Source organism: Barbus barbus, assembly GCF_936440315.1.
Source record: "Barbus barbus genome assembly, chromosome: 4".
NCBI classification, from domain to species: Eukaryota; Metazoa; Chordata; class Actinopteri; order Cypriniformes; family Cyprinidae; genus Barbus; species Barbus barbus.
The window spans coordinates 42,382,112-42,400,400 of NC_136732.1; the positions used below are offsets into that span (position 1 = coordinate 42,382,112).

The window sequence follows — 18,289 nt, forward strand, 5'->3', positions numbered from 1 at the left end:
AGGAAAAAAGAGACTCCTAATTACACTTTTTACTCTTTTTACTTTCTTTTTTTCACCGTTCCTCTCTCTCTCTCTCTCTCTCTCTCTCTCTCTTCTCTCAGAATATGTAATTTTTTTAGTACTTTGCATCTGTTTCGTCTGATATGCGCCTTGTTTAATATTTGTTTATTTGCATTTATTAGTGCCGTTGTAGATGTATATTTTGTTCAGGATGTTCAATAAATAAAATTAAAATAAAATAAAAATCCAGAGCTGGCGTCACAGCATGGGTCACGTGACGGGGGCGGAGAGAGGAGTCACGTGGTGCCGGAACTAAAGTGCGCAGCTGTTTATCATCGAGGCGTTCATCTCGGATCGCGGAATAATAACACACTCCTTTATTAAACAGCGTCGCGCTGAAATTAACGACTGTTTTAAATCGAGTGTTAATCGACATGACGCTGAACCAAAACCATCACCCAAACGGAGGAGTCCTGATCCAGGCCGGAGAGAGGTACAAACTACACCACAATAACAACAACAACCACAACAAAACAAACAACGACACTAACATCGCGTCTGATCATTAACACGACATACAACACACACACACACACACACACACATCTATCTGCTGACACTCACCATGTTATGTATTCAGAATATTACTTAAAGTAATATTCATCTGTGAATAAATATCCAGCTGTATTATTTTGCTTCATTATCTTGATAAATAGTAAGTGTACGTGTGTTTGTCTCCTTAACTGTGCTGTCATGTCTGTGTCAGGTCTGTGCTGTCAGGTCTGTGCTGTCATGTCTGTGTCAGGTCTGTGCTGTCAGGTCTGTGCTGTCATGTCTGTGTCAGGTCTGTGCTGTCAGGTCTGTGCTGTCAGGTGTGTGCTGTCATGTCTGTGCTGTCATGTCTGTGCTGTCATGTCTGTGCTGTCAGGTCTGTGCTGTCATGTCTGTGCTGTCAGGTCTGTGCTGTGAGGTCTGTGCTGTCATGTCTGGGTCTGTGCTGTCAGGTCTGTGCTGTCAGGTCTGTGCTGTCAGGTCTGTGTCAGGTCTGTGCTGTCATGTCTGTGTCAGGTCTGTGCTCTGTGCTGTCAGGTCTGTGCTGTCAGGTCTGTGCTGTCAGGTCTGTGCTGTCATGTCTGTGCTGTCAGGTCTGTGCTGTCAGGTCTGTGCTGTCATGTCTGTGTCAGGTCTGTGCTGTCATGTCTGTGCTGTCATGTCTGTGCTGTCAGGTCTGTGCTGTGAGGTCTGTGCTGTCATGTCTGGGTCTGTGCTGTCAGGTCTGTGCTGTCAGGTCTGTGCTGTCATGTCTGTGTCAGGTCTGTGCTCTGTGCTGTCAGGTCTGTGCTGTCAGGTCTGTGCTGTCAGGTCTGTGCTGTCATGTCTGTGCTGTCAGGTCTGTGCTGTCAGGTCTGTGCTGTCATGTCTGTGTCAGGTCTGTGCTGTCATGTCTGTGCTGTCATGTCTGTGTCAGGTCTGTGCTGTCATGTCTGTGCTGTCATGTCTGTGTCAGGTCTGTGCTGTCATGTCTGTGCTGTCATGTCTGTGTCAGGTCTGTGGTGTCAGGTCTGTGCTGTCATGTCTGTGCTGTCAGGTCTGTGCTGTCAGGTCTGTGCTGTCAGGTCTGTGCTGTCAGGTCTGTGCTGTCAGGTCTGTGCTGTCATGTCTGTGTCAGGTCTGTGCTGTCATGTCTGTGTCAGGTCTGTGCTGTCATGTCTGTGTCAGGTCTGTGCTCTGTGCTGTCATGTCTGTGCTGTCATGTCTGTGCTGTCAGGTCTGTGCTGTCAGGTCTGTGCTGTCAGGTCTGTGCTCTGTGCTGTCATGTCTGTGCTGTCAGGTCTGTGCTGTCAGGTCTGTGCTGTCATGTCTGTGCTGTCAGGTCTGTGCTGTCATGTCTGTGTCGTCATGTCTGTGCTGTCTGGTCTGTGCTGTCATGTCTGTGTCAGGTCTGTAAAGTAAAGTCGTGACATATTGTCAAGTATGGAGACCCATACTCGAAATTGGTGCTCTTTGTTTAACCCATCCAAGTGCACACACACAGCAGTGAGTAGTGAACAAATGCACACACACACACACACCGTGAACACACACCCGGAGCAGTGGGCAGCATTTATGCTGCGGCGCCCGGGGAGCAGTTGGGGGTTCGGTGTCTTGCTCAAGGGCACCTCAGTCGTGGTATTGAGGGTGGAGAGAGCGCTGGACATTCACTTGTACATTCCCACATGTCATGACACTGTGCTGTCATGTCTGTGTCAGGTCTGTGCTGTCAGGTCTGTGGTGTCAGGTCTGTGCTGTCTGGTCTGTGCTGTCAGGTCTGTGGTGTCAGGTCTGTGCTGTCAGGTCTGTGGTGTCAGGTCTGTGCTGTCAGGTCTGTGCTGTCAGGTCTGTGCTGTCAGGTCTGTGGTGTCAGGTCTGTGCTGTCAGGTCTGTGCTGTCAGGTCTGTGCTGTCAGGTCTGTGGTGTCATGTCTGTGTCAGGTCTGTGGTGTCAGGTCTGTGCTGTCTGGTCTGTGCTGTCAGGTCTGTGGTGTCAGGTCTGTGCTGTCAGGTCTGTGCTGTCAGGTCTGTGCTGTCAGGTCTGTGGTGTCATGTCTGTGTCAGGTCTGTGGTGTCAGGTCTGTGGTGTCAGGTCTGTGCTGTCTCAGGTCTGTGCTGTCAGGTCTGTGCTGTCAGGTCTGTGCTGTCAGGTCTGTGGTGTCAGGTCTGTGTCAGGTCTGTGGTGTCAGGTCTGTGGTGTCAGGTCTGTGCTGTCAGGTCTGTGCTGTCATGTCTGTGTCAGGTCTGTGCTGTCAGTAGGGATGGGTACCGAAACTCGGTATTAAATCGGTCTCGGGGCTAAATTATGAAAGACCGGAGTATCGATAAGCTCTGACGTTATCGGTACTTCTGTCGGTATTGGAGAAATTAAGAAAACACACATTGTTGCTCTCTCTCTCTCTCTCTTTGTCTCTCTCTCTCTCTCTCTCTCTCTCTCTCTCTATATATATATATATATATATATATATATATATATATATATATATCGCCAGCTGTTTTTATGTGCAATAATATTCAAACATTTGTCTATGATGCATTTTTGCTATTCGCAATTCAGAAGCCAGATCGCGCTCACGCGGAGGAGCTTCAGCACACGCAACATGAAAGTCCTGTTTAATTATGATAGAAGAGAGAACCAACTATTCAAACATCTGCTCACACTTTAGGCCTGTGGCTGTTATATTAAGCTAAGTATTTTTTTTTTTTCGATTTTGGCTTCCAAGGATTATAGCCGCATTTCTTCTAGCACAACTCCCTTCCCTTCATAGCGGTGCGGATTCGTTCCTCCGAACCAAAACTTAACATCTGAATCAGCTCAATCAGTGATTGTTATAAAATGCCGTCTTTACTGTTGCTACATTGCAGGACATATTTGATAGTAAAACGTTGAAAGTACAATCTGCACAAGTGATGCTGTTCAGGCTGAAATGTGTGTGCGCGCGTGTGCCTGCGCGGCGGCGTGCTCCAAAACGGACAAGCAAAGTACACTTTGAGCTTCGGGCGCGTCGAAATAACACACAAAAATATGCCAAAATACACACACAATGTGTCAAAATGGCCGGTTATGAGAGTCTTCACTTTTATGTTTTAAGTGGACGAGAACAGTTGGGAGAAAATCCGATGCGTGTCATCAATGTTAATCAAATGTTAATCAAAGAACAAAATGCAAAGAGAAAATCACCCACAGCTCTTAATCTGAACAACGTTATAGCTTTAATAAACATAAATCTATCAGTACATACAGTGAAAACTATGCAGTGCTCATTTACATTTGATTACTTTTGTAACTATTACTTACTTGAACATTAATATTAGTAGACCTTCATGGAAAAATGAAAGCACTGTTTATTTCATTTCGTTTGTGTGTTTGTTTTATTGTATTTGTCAGTTTGTTTTACTTTGTTTCTTTGTTCATGTTGTTACTGTATCTTATCTTATGTATATAAAACACTAAAAATACCTGCACACTGGTGCATTTACAAATTGATGAAGTGCAGGCATTTTTAGTGTTTTATATACATAAGATAAGATACTGTAAGAATATGAACAAAGAAACAAAGTAAAACAAAAAGTACGGATAAGAATACCGTTAAAGTACCGGATCGATAAGCAGTATCGATAAGAGTAGTAATACCGTTAAAACCTTAACGATACCCATCCCTAGTCATGTCTGTGCTGTCATGTCTGTGCTGTCATGTCTGTGCTGTCATGTCTGTGCTGTCAGGTCTGTGCTGTCATGTCTGTGCTGTCAGGTCTGTGCTGTCATGTCTGTGCTGTCAGGTCTGTGCTGTCAGGTCTGTGCTGTCAGGTCTGTGCTGTCATGTCTGTGCTGTCATGTCTGTGTCAGGTCTGTGCTGTCATGTCTGTGCTGTCATGTCTGTGCTGTCATGTCTGTGTCAGGTCTGTGCTGTCAGGTCTGTGCTGTCATGTCTGTGCTGTCATGTCTGTGCTGTCATGTCTGTGTCAGGTCTGTGCTGTCAGGTCTGTGCTGTCAGGTCTGTGCTGTCATGTCTGTGCTGTCAGGTCTGTGCTGTCAGGTATGATTGTAGTTTGCTAAAGGAATTGATGTAAATGGCATGATTTAGTGAGTGTGTTTTTAGTTGACTACACAGACACAGTTAAGATGTCTGATTTAAAGGGACAGTTCACCCAAACATACTGTCATTAATCCCTGATCTTCATGTCTTTGTTCATCTTCAAAACACAAATTAAGATAATTTTGATGAAATCCGAGAGCTCTCTGACCCTCCATAGACTGCAATGCAACTGACAGAATCGAGGCTCAAAAACATAGTTAAGGACATCATTAAAATGGTCCGTGTGACTTAAGTGGTTCAACCGTAATTTTACAAAGCTACGATAATACACTTAGTGTGCAAAGAAAACAAAAATAGCAGCATTATTCAACAGTTTCTTCTTGTCTGTGTCATTCTCATAGCTTCTTAAAATTATGGTTGAACCACTGATGTTACATGGACTATTTTAACAATGTTCTTACTACATTTCTGGTAGAACGCTCTCGGATTTAATCAAAAATATCTTAAATTGTGACAAAACAACAGTAGCCAAGATTGTTGCACAAGATAGTTTTTTTTGTTGTTGTTGTTTTTTTTCACGTAATCAACAGTGATTTTTGGATATTTAGAGGTAAATATCAAATTGAAAAGACTGATTACTCCAAGGCACCTGTAGTGTAATTAAAATAATTAAAAGTGTAGATCTACGCGTTTTGCCTTCAAAGTCTTCTTCTGGATACACATCAATTGTTCAAACAGTAAGCAATCAAAGACACCAGCTTTCCTCGTCGTATAACTTACAGCTGTGAGGCTACACAAATTAAACGTATTATAAATCAGGTTAAATATTCTAAATTCTAATTGGGACATCATAGAAGGTCAACGAAACTTTTATGGCTTTTATGACTTGATTTAAAAAAGCAAAGTGGCAGTAAAAAAAATAGTCACACTTGTGTTGTTAGGGGGCAGTCGTGGCCTAATGGATAGAGAGTCGGACTCGTAATCCAAAGGTTGTGGGTTCGAGTCTCGGGCCGGCAGGGATTGTAGGTGGGGGGAGTGAATGTCCAGCGCTCTCTCCACCCTCAATACCACGACTGAGGTGCCCTTGAGCAAGCCACCGAACCCCCAACTGCTCCCCGGGCGCTGCAGCATAAATGCCCACTGCTCCGGGTGTGTGTTCACTGCTGTGTGTGTGTGTGTGTGTGTGTGTGTGTTCACGGTGTGTGTGTGTGTGTGTGTGTGTGTGCATTTGTTCACTACTCACTGCTGTGTGTGTGCACTTGGATGGGTTAAACGCAGAGCACTAATTTCGAGTATGGGTCACCATACTTGACAATACGTCACGACTTTTTAATGGTCAGAAATGACTGGGAAATACTCAAAAACACGAAAATACAGATATTTTTTGTGTGTACGATCTACAAATCATTCACGATACACAAAAAGAGTGACCCCCTAAAAGTGACTAACACAAAGCATGTTTCTGTAAATGCATGAAATAAAATCGGTAATTCAGCCAAAAATGCAGTCAAAACACAGACACCAAGGAAAGGGCTACACACTAAAACATCAAGAGTACAAAACAAACACACACTCACATGCACACACAACACACTATCATACACACACAAATGAACTGGTGTGGCTGTAACAATATGGCAAAATTGAGCCAGAAGACTCAAATAAGGTTTAAATTATTGATTAATCTCTGATAAAGCGTTCCTGTTCATTTTTGTTGAATTTTGATGTTATGTGTAACACAGTACCTTTCTCTGTTAAAAAAAAAAAAAAAAAAAAAATCTAAACCTTTACAAAAAATTGTCTGAGAATGTCTAAATGTGTCCAGATCCACAACTTAATAAAAATAAGTCTTAATGCCTAAAAACCATTAGAGAGTTTATTGGCCTTTTAACATGAAATACTGCTATAATTGAAAAGTAAGATCAAAATCTTAGAATTTTTTTTTCAATAGGAATATATTGATCACCGTTATTGATTAGTTATCAAAATATTGATTAGTACCACAAAATGCTCTCAAAATACAAAAGAAAAAATATCGTAGAACAAAATTAAATTACACTAATTTTACTGAAAATGTTGGGTGTTCGGTCAGTTTTGACCGTGACCAACACAAGCATGACCCCCAAATGAACTCCTCCTGGAGTTAATGAAGACATTAATTGATTTTTTTGTTTTTGTATTGTTACGCATGCAGATTATACGTGTGTGTATGTATATTATTATAGTTATTATCGTTGTATCATTGAATTGAGCTTTATTTTGTATGAACGGAGGTTTTATCGGTTTGGAATGACACGAGGCTGAGTAATTAATGACAGAATTATTAATTTTTGGGTGAACTATCTCTTTAAGATCAGATCAGTGTGAACAGTTAAATCATCCTCACAAACAGACATTGTGGCCAGCGTGGGTGATTTCTGAAGGAACTGTAGTAACAGTGTTTGTTCATGTGTTGGGAAACTCTGTGGTGCTGTTCTGGGAACAGATGTGTTCTTGACATTCCAGTGTGACCTCACTTCCTGTTTTCATCCTGCTCTTTCAGCATCTTACGAGAATGCAAGAATGTCGAACTTTCCTTCAGTGACATCACACCCAAAAATGACCTGTTCAAGGGGACCAAGAAGGGCTCTGTGTACCTCACCCAATACAGGGTAACTATAACCCACCCAAACACGATAAATAATTCATAACCTATCCAAACACGGATTAACAAATCCATAATGCAACCAAACACATCTTAACTAAATACAGGTTAACTAATCTATAACCCACCCTAAACATTTGAACTACTCCATAATCTACCCAAAACATTTGAACTAAACCAAATAATATATCCAAATACAGGTTAACTAATCTATAACCCAACCAAGCACAGCATAGGTAAATCATAATTTATCCAAATCTTAACCCGCCTGAACACATCTAATCCATTCCTATCCAAAGACAGGTTAACTTTTATTAAACGAGATAAATTATTGCACGTTTTTATTTTTATTTTGTGGTGTCATGATTTGATAAAAACAAAGGTTTATTATTGTATGTTCTTTTGGCATTTAATTTATTGAATTCCATTTAAATTCGCTTATTGACAGAGCAGCAGCTGCAGCAGTATGGTGTAACATTTATTTGAAACATGTATTTGGTACTTGCAACCTTATCTTTACTCTTTCATTTCATGCTTTTCATGGCATTGGAAGACTTACATCTGATGTTTCTCTACGTCGCTTTTTGCATAACTCTGGGTCGTCGACACCAAGCTTCATTGCAATTCCTTTCTATGAATTAAATGCTTTCTCTGAATCTTTAAAGTCTCCCCGCGAGCGATCGTACAGGTGCGGATATACAGTTGGGCAAAAAAGTATTTAGTCAGCCACAAATTGTGCAAGTTCTCCCACTTAAAAAGATGAGAGAGGCCTGTAATTTTCATCATAGGTACACTTCAACTATGAGAGACAGAATGGGGGGAAAGAATCCAGGAAATCACATTGTAGGATTTTTAATGAATTAATTGGTAAATTCCTCTGTAAAATAAGTATTTGGTCACCTACAAACAAGCAAGATTTCTGGCTCTCACAGACCTGTAACTTCTTCTTTAAGAGGCTCCTCTGTCCTCCACTCGTTACCTGTATTAATGGCACCTGTTTGAACTCGTTATCAGTATAAAAGACACCTGTCCACAACCTCAAACAGTCACACTCCAAACTCCACTATGGCCAAGACCAAAGAGCTGTCGAAGGACACCAGAAACACAATTGTAGACCTGCACCAGGCTGGGAAGACTGAATCTGCAATAGGCAAGCAGTTTGGTGTGAAGAAATCAACTGTGGGAGCAATTATTAGAAAATAGAAGACATACAAGACCACTGATAATCTCCCTCGATCTGGGGCTCCACGCAAGATCTCACCCCGTGGGGTCAAAATGATCACAAGAACGGGGAGCAAAAATCCCAGAAGCACACGGGGGACCTAGTGAATGACCTGCAGAGAGCTGGGACCAGAGTAACAAAGGCTACCATCAGTAACACACTACGCCGCCAGGGACTCAAATCCTGCAGTGCCAGACGTGTCCCCCTGCTTAAGCATGGTACAAGTACAAGTACATGTCCGGCCCGTCTGAAGTTTGCTAGAGAGCATTTGGATGATCCAGAAGAGGATTGGGAGAATGTCATATGGTCAGATGAAACCAAAATATAACTTTTTGGTAAAAACTCCACTCGTCGTGTTTGGAGGAGAAGCAATGCTGAGTTGCATCCAAAGAACACCATACCTACTGTGAAGCATGGGGTGGAAACATCATGCTTTGGGGCTGTTTTTCTGCAAAGGGACCAGGCCGACTGATCCGTGTAAAGGAAAGAATGAATGGGGCCATGTATCGTGAGATTTTGAGTGAAAACCTCCTTCCATCAGCAAGGGCATTGAAGATGAAACGTGGCTGGGTCTTTCAGCATGACAATGATCCCAAACACACCGCCCGGGCAACGAAGGAGTGGCTTCGTAAGAAGCATTTCAAGTTCCTGGAGTGGCCTAGCCAGTCTCCAGATCTCAACCCCATAGAAAATCTTTGGAGGGAGTTGAAAGTCCGTGTTGCCCAGCGACAGCCCCAAAACATCACTGTTCTAGAGGAGATCTGCATGGAGGAATGGGCCAAAATACCAGCAACAGTGTGTGAAAACCTTCTGAAGACTTACAGAAAACGTCTGACCTCTGTCATTGCCAACAAAGGGTATATAACAAAGTATTGAGATGAACTTTTGTTATTGACCAGATACTTATTTTCCACCATAATTTGCAAATAAATTCTTTAAAAATCCTACAATGTGGTTTTCTGGATTTTTTTTTCTTCTTATTTTGTCTCTCATAGTTGAAGTGTACCTATGATGAAAATTACAGGTCTCTCTCATCTTTTTATGTGGGAGAACTTGCACAATTGGTGGCTGACTAAATACTTTTTTGCCCCACTGTATTTGTGGCAGTTCAGTTATTTGACACAGTGTATTTATGTTGCTAGTGACATGGAGATGTTGTTCTCCTGCCTGACCATTGTGAAGCACGGACCACGGTAGCTCAGAGGTGTTTAGAAGCCAAAACGAACACCCCCAGAAAGTTTCTGAACTGCAGAAGCAAACTCAAAACAAACTTTGTCACAGCCTGATGTCATATGAGTTTGTTCTTCAATTTCGTTTGAAGTATATCAAGGCCTTAACTAATCCATAATGTGTCCACGTACAAGTTAACTGATCCATAACCCACCCAAAACCTCTTAACTAATCCATAACATATCTAAATTCAGGTCAATTAATTAGTAACCCAACCAAAATCATTTAAACTAATCCATAACTCACCCAAACACCTTTTAACTAATGCATAACCCACCCAAACATAGTTTAACTAATCCATAACATATCCAAATGTAGGTTAACTAATCAGTACCTTAATCAAAACCATTTTAACTAATACATAACCCATTAATACATAACTAATCAATAACCCACCCAAACACAGGTTAACCGATCTATAACTCACCCAAACATGGATTATCTGATGCATAACTTAACCAAATACGGGGTAAAATCGATCCATAACTCACACAAACATGGGTTAACTGATCCATAACCCACACAAACATGGGTTAACTGATCCATAACCCACCCAAACACAGGTTAACCGATCCATTACTCACCCAAACATGGGTTAACAGATCCATAACCCACCCAAACACAGGTTAACCGATCCATTACTCACCCAAACATGGGTTAACCGATCCATTACTCACCCAAACATGGGTTAACAGATCCTTAACCCACCCAAACACAGGTTAACCGATCCATTACTCACCCAAACATGGGTTAACAGATCCATAACCCACCCAAACACAGGTTAACCGATCCATTACTCACCCAAACATGGGTTAACCGATCCATTACTCACCCAAACATGGGTTAACAGATCCTTAACCCACCCAAACACAGGTCAACCGATCTATAACTCACCCAAACATGGATTATCTGATGCATAACTTAACCAAATACGGGGTAAAATCGATCCATAACTCACACAAACATGGGTTAACTGATCCATAACCCACACAAACATGGGTTAACTGATCCATAACCCACCCAAACACAGGTTAACCAATCCATTACTCACCCAAACATGGGTTAACAGATCCATAACCCACCCAAACACAGGTTAACCGATCCATTACTCACCCAAACATGGGTTAACAGATCCATAACCCACCCAAACACAGGTTAACCGATCCATTACTCACCCAAACATGGGTTAACAGATCCTTAACCCACCCAAACACAGGTTAACTGATCCCTAACCAGGTGTTAATCAGGTGTGCGTGTGTTTCAGATGGTGTTCATCAGCAGCACGATGAAAGAGAAGTTCTGCTCCTTCATGTTCCCATATTACCTGATGAAGAACTGCAGCATCGAGCAGCCGGTGTTCGCTGCAAATTACATCCAGGGTTTGATCAAAGCTGAGGCGGGAGGTACGCCGCTTTACCCAGCATGCACCTGCTGCCTCTTGTTTATTGTGTTGTGTTTGGCTCACGCTCGTGCGTCTCTCTCTCTCTCTCAGGTGGATGGGAAGGTCAGGCCAACTTCAAGATGTGTTTCCCCAGCGGAGGAGCCATTGAGCTGGGACAGCACCTCTTCAAACTGGCCACCAATGGTCAGGAAACACTAAATCACTGATTTACCCAGTCACTGAATTACTGAGACAATGATTCACTCAATCACTGAATCATTGCACAAGCTGTGTGATCATTGACCAGTGCTGGACTGCTTTATGACAAATATTGAACTTTTTGAGAATGGCTTTATGAATGTGTTTGTGTGTGTGTGTGTGTGTGTGTGTGTGCAGCGTCTCGAGCTCCTCCGGCTCAGAATGGAGCGTTTGGATTGGCCGCGGGGATGAACGGATACGCCAGTCCAGCCATGCCGCAGGCGTACCCGTACGCATATCCCAGCATGCCACAGGCTGGGTACAACCCCTACCCACAACCCCCTGCTGCTGCAGGTACAGTCAGACTGTGTGAGCTGGAGACTCGCGTATGTCTTCATACCAGATGAACTGTGTAACTCTGTGTGTGTGTGTGTGTAGGTGTAGGTGTGTATCCTAGCGCTCCTATGTACATGGCTCCTCCTCCTCCATACCCCGGACCTCCCCAGAACTGGTGTCCTCCTCCAGGTAAAAACACACACACTCACATGTGTTCAGATAGGGTCTGTGGCTCTGGTCACATGATCTCTGTCTGTCTGTGTTTCTCAGTGGCTCCTGGAAACGCCAAAGCAGCAGAAGCAGCCAGCAGCGCCTTCTACAATCCCAGCAACCCTCACAGCGTCTACATGCCCATGGTGAGACACACACACGCTCACACACACACACTCAGAAATTGCCGCGATTGCTTCACGATGCCAGTCTTTCGAAAATCGTGCAGTTTGTTTCGGGCTTAAAACAAGTACAAAGATAACTAAAACCCAGCTCACACTGTGATTTTGGCCATGATTTGGTCGTCTGAGATAAATTTTGAAAATCCTAAAAGATTCCTATAATCCCAGGCTAAAATCTGTAGTCTTTGACCTCTGGTGTGACAGCCGATTAATGGGCGTTGCGATCAAATTTAACCTCCGACGAAATTCTGGAAGTGTCAGAAGATTTGGCGCACAGTCCTGCAGTGTGACTTCTCCTACGACGAACATCTTCACAAACAAGACTTAAGACTAGTCCCAGACTAAAATGCAAGTCTGAGCTGTTTTAACTGAATTGACTTGCTTTGACTGATATTAAAATATATCAGTGCCTTTGTTGTGTCTCAAGATGCACACCAGTAGTTTTTCTCTAAGCATGTTTATAAAAATTACTTAAATGTCCTAATTGACCTATGGTCTAATCCTGGCTTAGTGTAAGGCCTGTCTGTGAAACCAGGCCTTTGTTTTTCAAGATAAGAATTCATATAGAGTTAGGTTGCCTTTGCTGCATATAAACACCGGTTGCGCCGCTGCTTTCGTGTGGGTGTGTAGTGCTGCTTGCACTATTCTTCTTAAATACAATGCTATTGCTGCTGTTCGTATGTGACCCTGGCCCACAAAACCAGTCTTAATAGTCAATTTTTCGAAACTGAGATTTATACATCATTTGAAAGCTGAATAAATAATCTTTCCATTGATGTATGGTTTGTTATGATAGGACAATATTTGTCTGAGATACAACTATTAGAAAATCTGGAATCTGAGGGAGCAAAAAAATCTAAATATTGAGAAAATCTCCTTTAAAGTTGTTCAAATGAAGTTCTTAGCAATGCATATTACTAATCAAAAATTAAGTTTTGATATATTTACGGTAGGAAATGTACTAAATATCTTGATGGAACATGATCTTAATATCCTAATGATTTTTGTCATAAAAGAGAAATGTATCATTTTGATCCATACAATGTATTGTTGTCTATTGCTACAGATATACCTGTGTTACTCATGACTGCTTTTGTGCTGCAGGGTCAGATATGTGTCATGATAGAGAACATTACTGCACTGCTTTTACTGTAGCTCGCCGTTACTGAACATGTGTGGGTTGATGATGTAAAACTCGGGACAAGTTCTCTTGCATGCTTCCACAATCATAAAGGACTGTTAAAAATCACACCGTGTGCGCCCGGCTTAATATGAATTATTTCCATAAGCAATGCAGCATATGCTTGAGATAAATGTGTTTCCAATCACTGCAGATTAGGAACATGTAGTAATTCTGCAGGCTTTTTCTGAAATCTGTTGTGAATGTGTGAGAAATGTGCTGTTTTTCATCTTCTGCGTAACTGTACTGTTAATATGAATCTTCAACACACACATATACTGGAAAACTAAATAGCAAACTCAGGTTAGTTCTCCTTTTATTTCTAATCTTATTTTCTTTTAGTAAAATCAAATGTGAATGAATCCAGCACACAGCAACTCTTCAAATAAATTACAAAATAAACGTTTGGTTTAACTTGAACTTTTGACTGAAATGCAGTATAATAGCAATAAAAAGAATAATACAATCAATTAATTAAAATAAAAAATAATTATAAAATTTAATCTGATGACATTTTATTACATTTTTATAAATTCATTTATAATGATAATTCTGTATTAATAAATCATAATCCACAAAATGCAGAAAAAACTCCTAGCATTTGTATTAATTTTTAAATTGTTAGATGAATTCTGTTGATTAGATCAGAGCAAATAAAAAGGGTTTCATATAAATTATAAAAAGAATCAAAACCTGCTTTGTTATTGATCCAGCACCTTTATACCGAGACACGTTCACCGTCTGATCAATGCTTCATCGTTAAATCAAGTGTATTTCTCTCTGTGGACGTGCATGTTCATGCTGATGTGAAGCGAATCATGACTCCTTTGAATCATTCCTCATGTGTTTGCTGTTGTTGGTTCAGGATCAGCCTCCTCCATATTTCCCTCCTGAGAATCCAGAGAAGAAGAACAACTGAAGGACACGAACACAGACTCTTCTGAAGGATCGCGGCGATTCGCTCGTGCGCGGGATGATTCTTTCTGAACGGTTCATCTGATTCGGTGTGTGTCTCTCTGGCACAGCCGATTCATTTATGCAGTTTCACTATTTAGCCAGAAAAGTCAAATTAACACTTCTATTTCTGCCTACTCAGTTTTTAACCCTGGTGAGTGTGTGTGTGTGTGTGATGCTGAACTCTTCTGTAAATTCCTTTTGATAATATTATAATCATAATTCATAGCTGACAGTGGATCAGTTCTGGTAGAGTTGTAGACGGATGAATAAAGCTCTATATTCTGTCACTGTTCATCTCATTCACGTTCAAACTCGCTTCAGATCATCTTTAATATCACAGCAGTTCAGAAAACACTGAATGACTCGAGCCATGCTGTACCACAAACCTAGAAACTCTGAATCAAATGAATCAATTCTTCAGTTCAGTCGCAGTGATTGAACTCTTACACCGTCACGTCAATGCAATGAAAACACGTTACAAATCAATTGCAAATGTTCAGGGAAAGACTAACGGATTCAGTGATCAGCCGCCAGTCATTTAATTTTCAGAATGTTTTGCCCTAACGCTTCGTTTATTAAAATCATGTGACTTTGATTCGCTGGTTCAAAACAAGTGATGCACAACGGTTTAGAGGTTAACAGCCCTTGCACTAATAAAGCCAAGTGCAGAAAGAGCAGTGTTTGAGCTTGAATTGAGGAACCGATTAAACTGAAATTTTGCTCACTACTAATATTAAATTCATTGTGTCATAGATTAAATAATTTAGGAGATTTTACATGATTTATTCAGGTAGATTCCATTAAAAATCAAGCCTTAAAAACCACTAAAAATATGTGAAATAGTGTCACCATATATATTTTTAAAGAATATACCATTTGTTTACAGTATGTTATGTTTTATTCTTATCAGTTGTGTACATTAGGTTAGTATGTTACATCTAATGTTGTTAAATGAATGTTTATTGCATTATTTCAGTGTCATGTTAGTTAAAAGCTGCTTGTTCATCATGTGACCTTCTCATCATCACCTGCTTTTGGGTATCAGTGCATCCATAGGCTGGTATATTAACATCATATCAGTCAATGAAATTATGTTTTATTAAATCTAAATTTAAATTCAATCTGTAAAACCAAAAATGTTGCTTTTTGTTTTTGTTTTTTTAAACAGATTTCATTATTATTGTTATTATAATGTTTACAGTGCAGGAAATCAGTTGGTGTTTCTCTGTGTGAGACGGGTTAGTTAAGACCTTCACAAGCAGTCGGTCCTTCACCATCATCTACAGCAGATCAGCAGTAGGGCCTGTGGGACTCTGACCAGGTGCTTGCATCAGAAATATTATTACTCTTTAGAATAACTGCTTTCTGTGTGAATATGTGTTACACTGCATATGTGTTTCTGTGATCAAAGCTGTATTTCCAGCATCATTACTGCAGGCTTCAGAGTCACATGATCTTCAGAAATCATCATAATATACTGATTTACTGATCAGGAAACGTCTGTTTTGGATGATTAACATTGTGAATATTTAAAACAGTTGAGTACTTTTTTTCAGGATTATTTGATGAATAGAAAGATCCAAACATCAGCATTTATCTGTAATAAAAAGTCAGTATAATTTTATTTTCTTTATTTATTGGAGAGAAATTATAGAAGTACTTTTATTTAGCAAGGATGCATTAAATTGATCAAAAGTGATGATAAAGACATTTATAATTTTACAAAAGATTTCTATTTCAGATTAATAATAATAATAATAATAATGTTGTTTCTGAGCAGCAAATCAGAATATTCAAACGATTTCTGAAGGATCATGTGACTGCAGTAATGATGCTAAAAATTCATCTTTGAAATCAGGAATAAATGACATTTTAAAATATATTCAAAGAGAAAGCAGTTATTTTAAATAGTACAAATATTTCAAAAGTTTTACTGTTTTTGCTGCCCTTTGGATCAAATAAATGCAGGCTTGGTGAACAGAAGCGACTAAAGAAACATTACAAATCTAACGGTTCAGAAACGTTTGACTAGTAGTATAGATTGGAGATGGAGCGCGAGACTTCAGATTCATCAGCTGCTATGGGAGAATGACGAAGTGCAGTAAACAGTACAACTGCGCTATAAACCAGAGTGTGTTCAAATAACACGATAACAAAAACCAGTTTACGACATCAAGCAGCTAAAATAACTGGAAGCCTTAAACATACAAATCGCTGCGTTAGAAATAAGGTCTTCCTCTGCACTTTACTAGAACTCAACACGTCACAAAGGGGTTATGGGTAATTTTAGCCACACACTCCGTTACGATCTGTGATCCGAGTCTCAGGGCTCGTCCTGAAGGAACCACACTTCGTTACGTCGGCCGTACGGTTTGATCGGCGGGTCGTAGATGCAGCAGATATACTGTTTGCGATGGAAGGGGGCGTAGTCTCCCAGCGTACACGTCAGTCGCGCCGCTTCCGCGCGAAACTCGCTCTCGCCTGGGAAACCACCGAACCGCCTGCAGGAGGAGACAGACGTTACTCAGTAGCTGCTAGAGATCAGGAGTTAAAGCGTTAGTTCACCCAAAATTAAAAGTCTGTCATTAATAACTCATGTCGTTCCAAACCCATAAGACCTTCATATTCTCCATATTCATCTTCAGAACACAAATTAAGATATTTTTGATGAAATCTGAGCATGCAGTGCAACTGAAATGTTCCCAGACCCAGAAACGTAGTAAGGACATCATTAAAATAGTCCATGTGACATCAGTGGCTCAACTTCGATTTTGCCAAGCTACGAAAATATTTTTTGTGCGCAAAGAAAACAAAAATAATGACTTCATTCAACAATTCTTCTCCCCCAAGTTTCTGTCTTATTTTGGAGAGTACCATGACGGATATGCACGCTTTCTCCGGAGCGCATCAATGTAATCAGTGTTGTTTACGTTCAGGAGAAAATGTGCACATTGCATACGTTCTGGGGAAAGCAAAATCCATACTCTCCAAAGTTTCTGGGTCTGGGAATATTTCAGTTATATTGCTGTCTATGGAGGGTCAGAGAGCTCTTGGATTTCATCAAATATTTTAATTTGTGTTCGGAAGATGAACGGAGGTTTTACGGGTTTGGAACGACGTGAGGGTGAGTAATTAATGACAGATTTTTCATTTTGTGGTGAAATAGCCCTTTAAGGTGTGTTTACAACAACGATGATAGCTAAAGATAAGGATAAAGAAATTTGACCTATGCTGGCAAAATAAGTGAAAAATGTTAGTATTGGTTGAATTTGAGGTTTTCACAAAAATGAATTCATTAAGCCCTCTTCTAGTGATCCTAATGCTCTAAATAGTAAATACACATCTAAACTGTTCTGTATTTGTACGTTTTCTGAGAGGAGTATGTTTTTCTAGATGACTGCTGCTGCTTCTCAAGTTGTAGGTCTATTGTTGCAAAGCGCAGCATTCCAGCTTTGTGAATACTGAGACTGAATTCTCCATGACATGAGTCCAAACCAGTGAAATATGATTTTCAAACCCATGCTGATGAAAAGCAAAACGATCACGCTGACTGATATTTGCAAAGTGTGTGCAAAAGATGGGCCTCTCAGAGAGCGTGCAGTCTCCCTATAAATTAATAGGGAAATAGGGAATAAGTACTCATCTTGCTATAATGCGCTCGAGAGGATTTAAAGCGGCAGATGAGTGTGCGCTTAGACGATATCGTCCACTGGTGTGGAAGCTAATATAGTTATCTTTATAATAATCGTTCTTGGTGTATGTGATTGGCTGCGAGTCTGTTTGCAGCGCTCTGATTGGCTTCACAGTTATCTTTATAGTTCTCGTTGTTGGTGTAAGCACGGCTTCACTGTGCATTGACGTACAGGACGTATACGGTCATGCCGGGCCGCTCCTCGATGCGTATGGACGAGTCGGTCGGGGCAGGTGGGTTGGTCTGGAAGGATGATGGGATACGCAGAGCGGCGACCAGGCGGCGGTTTAACGAGCCGTCATCACGCGGAAACACAGTGAAGATGATGGGGACCGGCGTGTTCATCACCTCACCTGCGCAAACACAGATCACAATACAAAACACAGATCATTCAAACACTTCTAGCAGGAATACAGCTGATGAATAAAGTAAACCATACCTTCTAAGAATGTTTTGTTTACATCACATAATTGATCTTTCAGTCTTTGCAG

At 40.9% G+C, this 18,289-nt stretch overlaps 2 protein-coding genes across 2 annotated transcripts in view; one reads left to right on the plus strand and one right to left on the minus strand.

Moving 5' to 3' along the window:
* The first annotated feature begins 272 nt into the window (after positions 1 to 272).
* LOC306864841 (WW domain-binding protein 2-like) lies at positions 273 to 14,391 on the plus strand. Its single transcript, XM_079409103.1, has 8 exons — positions 273 to 493; positions 7,110 to 7,218; positions 10,928 to 11,066; positions 11,156 to 11,248; positions 11,441 to 11,596; positions 11,681 to 11,767; positions 11,849 to 11,934; positions 14,016 to 14,391. The coding sequence occupies exons 1-8, from the start codon at positions 435 to 437 to the stop codon at positions 14,067 to 14,069; spliced, it is 783 nt and encodes a 260-aa protein (XP_079265229.1). The 5' UTR covers positions 273 to 434; the 3' UTR covers positions 14,070 to 14,391.
* Positions 14,392 to 14,418: 27 nt separating this feature from the next.
* Positions 14,419 to 18,289, minus strand: part of LOC306864847 (heme-binding protein 1-like) — a 7,115-nt gene continuing 3,244 nt past the window's right edge. Inside the window, exons 3-4 of the mRNA XM_079409109.1 lie at positions 17,971 to 18,151; positions 14,419 to 16,608 (exon numbers count right to left, since the gene is read on the minus strand). Of these exons, the coding sequence (XP_079265235.1) occupies positions 16,431 to 16,608; positions 17,971 to 18,151 (359 nt within the window). The 3' untranslated portion in view covers positions 14,419 to 16,430. The remainder of the gene's footprint in view (positions 16,609 to 17,970; positions 18,152 to 18,289) is intronic.

Bases quoted from the DNA above. Each gene is read 5' to 3' on its own strand.
- LOC306864841 (XM_079409103.1), top strand. From the start codon at position 435: ATGACGCTGAACCAAAACCATCACCCAAACGGAGGAGTCCTGATCCAG. The intron at 11,067-11,155 runs GTACGCCGCTTT...TCTCTCTCTCAG, and splicing joins GATCAAAGCTGAGGCGGGAG to GTGGATGGGAAGGTCAGGCC. The intron at 11,249-11,440 runs GTCAGGAAACAC...GTGTGTGTGCAG, and splicing joins CTTCAAACTGGCCACCAATG to CGTCTCGAGCTCCTCCGGCT.